This window comes from Camelus ferus, chromosome 11 (assembly GCF_009834535.1).
Source record: "Camelus ferus isolate YT-003-E chromosome 11, BCGSAC_Cfer_1.0, whole genome shotgun sequence".
Classification (NCBI taxonomy): Eukaryota; Metazoa; Chordata; class Mammalia; order Artiodactyla; family Camelidae; genus Camelus; species Camelus ferus.
The window spans coordinates 57,991,354-57,997,353 of NC_045706.1; the positions used below are offsets into that span (position 1 = coordinate 57,991,354).

Below are 6,000 nucleotides of genomic sequence, written 5' to 3' on the forward strand. Positions count from 1 at the left end.
ATAGCAGTGAGACAGAGCAGATAAGCTGTGAAAACATTTTATTCTGAAACTTTTCAACAAGAATGTTAAAGATAGGACATTTAGCTGAAGGTGTTGACCTAGTTTTGTTTGGGTAATGAGACTTTCACAACCAAGAATATAATCTTCATTCTAAATTGTATTTTTCTGCTGATAATTTTGTCAGTTAGAGGTACAGCACCTGATACTTTAAAATTAATGCTTCCTCTAGTAAAGTGTATTGAAGTGGTATATAGCTTTCCTTTTTAAAAAAAATTTTTTTTAATGGGTAATATTCTGAAGGTCATAGTTACTATCTGAATGTTTTATGGAGATTTAAAGTGCTGTAGAAATCATTCTGCCAAGCTCTCTTATATATAAAGTTTTAAATAATCAGTTAAGGTAGGAATCTTTTTTCTACAATAAATCCGTACTTGAAGATTTTTCTTTTCTCCTGTTTGCTTTTGGATCTTGTTCAGTGTTAATGCCTGTACCATTTTGTTGTTTGCATTATCACTCTTTGTGTCTCATGAGTTACTTGAACATTGCAATTTCCTTTTTAATGTAAAAAAACCCCCACATACTTGTCATATGAAAACATAGTAAGTACCAGCGCAGCCCAGTTGGAACTTATATTATGACTTCTGGGTGGTAGTTCTAAGATGAATTGTTGCTGATGTTGTGTTTAATTTTAATAGCCTCAAGTACTACAGCCTTCCAGCAGCCTGCCCAGACCCACAGACCCCGCCCAGGGAAAACTAGCAAAGCCGCAGCACATCGAGGCCCTCAGTGAGCGCACAGCCCAGGATGCGCATCAGGGTGTTGCACATCCGGATGGAAACTTCACACGTGGCTTGCAGCAAGAAAGCAACAATCGTCTGGAAGGCCAGCCTTTTTCATCAAGCCCGCAGTTCACTAAGGATGTGACGAAGAGTACACCCTCCGCAGCAAACTTGAACATGACCATGAATACTGAAGAGCCTTATCATTCGGCAAGTCATCAAATTAGTGCCATGCAGTTTGTACCCACTTCTCTTCAGACGCCTCCCCAGTCAAGTACAGTAGACCAGGCTAAGGGAGTTGGAAGAAATCAGCCTTCACCGGAGGGCTACACATCTCAGCCCAAATCCTTGCAGCTTCTTAAGCCATCCGTTTTGAATTCTTTGGTACCTCCACCGGTTCCTGAAACATCTCCAAGTAGGACTCACACTTGTAAGAAGTCACCAATGATCACACCATGTAATTCAGCAAAACCGCAGCCAACATCTAGTCAAACAACTCTTGCAAGTAATCCAAATCTAAAAGCATCTAAGCTCCGCCCCCCTTCTGGCTCTTTCAAACAAAAACAAACAAGCAGCCCCCGACTAGAGCCTCCAAACCTCCAGGCCAAGACAAGCATCCCAAGGCCACTGATGAGAAGAAAGGAGATCGTGCAGAACCCTAATGACAGTTTGAATTCTGGGGATTGTTTGGCCTCTAATCAATATTCTCGTCTTCCTAAACCAAAGATACATTAAGTAAATAGCCATCACCACCAGTTTGCTTTTTTTTTAAAAAAAAAAAAAGAAAAAGGTTTGTTCTGTAATAAACTTTATGTGCAGTTTGCTACCGTGATGGAGGTTCCATTAAAAGCTTGCAAATCGTAAAATTAAAATGTGAAAGCTTCTACTCATTTGGCTCTTCCATTTTATATCCTGGTTGAAGTACATAGCGTTTGAGCATATTTGTCTCAGGTAAACACAAAAGTTTGCTTACCCATCGGAGGTCTACAGAAGGCTCTAATGATGTTATTCCATCCCTCTGCACATCAGAAAATTCCTAGCGTTCCACTTAGCAGGCAACACATGTGCTTTGCTGATTGCATCCTTCTAAGGTCTGTATTGTTCTCAGAGCCTCACCCCTTTTCACGTGTTCCTCCTGTGAATATGGTTACTATTTTAACTAAAGATTTGGTGATAATGGAAGATAGTAAGCAGAATTCTGGCCAGTGATTTGTATATTTATAAGGTCTATGCAAAAGCTCTGTGACGAATAAAGGCGATCAGGCTTTGAATGGGAATTTTATGTTAAGTCTTATTTTTCCTTGCTGTGGTCTCAGTATTTATTTACCAGACAAACTCCCCAGGCTAAAAATGTTTCATACTATATATGTAAACCAATTATGCGTTGCTTTAGCATCTTGTTTCTTTCTCTCTCTCTCTCTCTCTCTCTCTCTCTCTCTCTCTCTCTCTCTCTCTCTCTCTGTCTCACACACACACACACACACACACACACACACACACACATACCCCATTTGTGTTTGTTTTTGTTACTGCATACATTTTGGAAAGCTTGAGTGAGATACATCTTGAAACCTGACCTCAAGGTGTATTCATCTGTAACATATGTTGGTGCTAGCATTTCTGCTGGTAATTCCATTTTGAACCCTATAGGTTTATGGATCCATGATAGCTGTTTTAAGTTTCCACAGCATATATTTTAAATTAAGTCTTTATTGTAATATTTATATTTATTGACTTTCTGCTAATATCCGAAGACTGGAATAATGAACTTGAAATGTTTGCACAAAACTTTGAGGGGGTGTAAATAAATATCCCACACATAGGGATTTAAAACTATTTTCTATAGAAAAATGAGTTGAAATATTTTGAGTATAATTATAAATTTAAGTAGGACTATCTTGAGGAAGCTGGAATCGTAATAGTTTTGTTTTTCTGAGTTTTCCAGGTTTCCATTTTATGTTGGTGTGTGTTTGAATGACATTTCTTGAAAAGTAGATTTGAGAAGAAAAATAAAATTAGAAAGGGGAAATTGTGTTTTATTAAAAGGCATTTAAAGATATTTCAACGGCAACATGCTTATTTATGTTAACGTGCTAGGAAGGTGGCTGTGGAACTGCCGAGGGACCATACGTGTTAACCTAATCATGCTGCGGGCCAGTTGTCAGATGGTTCAGTAAATTTGCCTTCCTGTTCTCCCAAATCATGTCCTCTCTAGGCTGTTCAGCTGTTGCTACTTTCATTAGCATCAACATCTCTCAGACAGCCTTTTACAAACTCAATTTTTGTTGTGATCAGCTGACCAAAAATTTATCAAAAGAGATCATGGCCAAAAAATTAGTCACTGAAATTTCTAGGGATTCCTTTTAAAAATGTACGTTGCCCCCTTTCAGACGTACAACACAGCAGGTGCTTTGAGAGAAATTTGGAAAGAGGCGTTTACTACCATTTCGACTAGTCTCCCCTTACCTATCAGGGAACCGTTTGAGTGAATCTGCCATTCACTGGAAACCGACCACTCTTGGACTTGGTACCAGGCGAGCAACACGAATCTAGGATCATACTCTCACTTGGCAGCACTTCTGCCAGAGAAGCACTGAAGTTTAGAAAGTTTTTCACATAGTCTGAATGTTGTTAGTGCGCTAAGTGATCAGACATAGCAGGAAAGCTCTTTTTCCTTCACAGGGATGAACAGTCATAGCGAAGCTAGAAGTGGGTACATGTCTTTCCTTTTGAAGGAAAAAGAAAACTGATCTATATTGCAAAGGGCATGTTTCCCTAAAGTGAAACATGCTGATTAGTTGGTTTTGGTTTATTTAGAAGTTGGTAATGGACTCTTAACGAAACATTATTTACAAGCAGACCTTTACCTTTAGGGGAAAGTTTAACATTTTTATTTTTAACCTCCTAGTCTGAGGGAAATGTCTTTGTTATATAAAAATGTTGACTCCTATAATCTGTTTTTTTCTCATCCTTTTTCCTGTTTTATTTTTTTCTCCCTGATGAATTTACAGAAATATTAATTCATTTCACTTCCTCTGTACCTTTGCTGAGCCTTAATCTTGGCAGAGGCTCAGCAATGTAATTATGAAGCATAATATATTTAAGAGCAAAAAATCTAGGATGCTTGCAAAAAACAGCAAAGTATTTGCCTTCAGTTTCTTTAAAAACTGCAAAAATATTATGCTCGTTTGCTCCTTAGTAAATGTTAAGTCAGAAATGAGGTGAGGATGTAGCTTACCTGAACAATCAGAGGTCACTCTCAGATTTGGCCTGATGTCTGTTGAGTGCTTTTGTAAGTCAGCTCTGTGCCAAATCCTTCTCCACAGGAACCCAGACCACTTTTTTTCTTGGTTCTTGTGATTTTGGGGAAGGTGGTTGCAGTGTATGAATTCAGGATCCCAAAGAAGAAGTTTTATGGGAGTTAGTTAAGTTTCATATTTGTGAAAGAGAATATATAGAGTATGTAGAATTGTACATTTGGCTGTTAATGGGCTGCGTATCAAATTCTTTCAAGACAGCTTGGCCTAAGGAGTTCATTAGTACAAATGCAGATGATTTTAAGGCATTAAAGGATTATATGGTTTTATCATTTAGAGTGTTTCTAATAACTGAGACTTTCTAGGATTTTTCTTTTGGAGTCTCAATTTAATTTGTGCAATATTTTCAGGCATATAGACTACTGTTCATTGTATTTATATAGGTATTAGGGAACTTAACTAAGTATTTTAAGAAGTAAAAAATCTGCATATGAAAGAAAATATCAGATTTGCACTTTAAATGAGCTTAATTGCTTGGAGTTGTGCCTGAAATATCGAAATGCCTCCTGTTGGGTGTGGCTTTCTTTGTTGAAATGAATTTCTTTATAATTGTTGCTGTTCCAAGTACAGCCTTTTACAGTTGTATCCTGAGCATGTCACTTTTCCCATTAAAGCACTAAGTTCTTTGAATGTTTCATTGTCCCCTTCAGTATTTTACTCAGATGTATCAAAGAACGTGATCCCCCTACAGCTGTCACTTCTAAATCTTCCTGTAGCATCTGTAGGGTAACGGCCACAGAGATGCACTCTTCACTTCTGAGCAGAGTTGTCACGATAGTTTCCTGGTCTGCAGGGCACTGAGGATGTAATTTGGAATCACCAAATAGGCTTGCAATGAAGAGCAATAAGACTGCAGCATAGTTTCAGTTTCCTCTCCATCTTACATCATGGTTTTCGTGTTTATGACTTAGTTGGGTGGTTATGTCTGCATGCCTATGTGCACATTTGAACATTAATTATAGCTGTAATACAGAAACCTGATGTTTTTCCTTGGGGGTGATGACCTTGCTGTTTTTCTTGATTCTGATGCCTGAATTCTATTTTAAAATTTTCTTTCCACACCTCCCTTCAGTTTTTCTGCTGCAGCAATTTGAAAGAGTATATTTGGGTAAATGATTGTAATGGTGGGCACCAGTCTACAACTGTGCTGTTAATTAAAGATATATCATGTGATTGAAAAGCTTGTTGGGGAAAAGCTACCCACTCTCTCCTTGGTAAAGCATCACCACAACAAAAGAATACTGACTAAGAATTTAAAGTCTCTTAAGTCATTACTGACTAAAAACAAAAACACCACCATCTCTTAATATCTGCAGTATTGTTTTTTCCATTAATTAAAAAAAAACAGTTCAGAGTAAATACTGTATATTAGAAGTTGCTTGTAAAATGAATTATAAAAGCTGGATGTAAAGTCTCTTTCCTGAAAATGTTGGCATAGTAAATAAAAATAAAGTTCATAATTATAAAAATTTTCTTGTCCTCCACATTGACGTCCACAGTGTACTTTTTCTCATACCTTTTTCCCACAAAGATCTAAAAAAAAACCTGTTCATTTGGTTGACTTTTTTTTTTCAACTCTTACTTCACACACTACCTTCTACACACACACACCACACTCCAAGCCCCCACTGATAAAGGGAATTTATTTTATTTTGCAATTTAGCTCTATGTGTTAGTCATTATATAATAGGATATTAAAAGTTGATGTGGTGATACATCCTATTATTAACCCAGAATGGCTACATAAATGCCAGAAAAAGAGTGAAGGGCATTTTATTAGTAATACATTTGATGGTGGCATTTACCACGTCTTAAGACACCTGTATCAGTTTTAAGGCTCTCTGAGTCGTTAGCAAGTATTCTCTTAGCTTAACTGAAAAATGTCCTGTTTAGTCTGTCATCAA

General features: G+C 37.3%; 1 protein-coding gene across 1 annotated transcript in view; it reads left to right on the plus strand.

Moving 5' to 3' along the window:
- Positions 1-5,565, plus strand: part of CCSER2 (coiled-coil serine rich protein 2) — a 125,332-nt gene extending 119,767 nt beyond the window's left edge. The window contains 1 exon segment of the mRNA XM_032491609.1: positions 696-5,565. Within this exon segment, the coding sequence (XP_032347500.1) occupies positions 696-1,514 (819 nt within the window). The 3' untranslated portion in view covers positions 1,515-5,565.
- Positions 5,566-6,000: the final 435 nt, after the last annotated feature.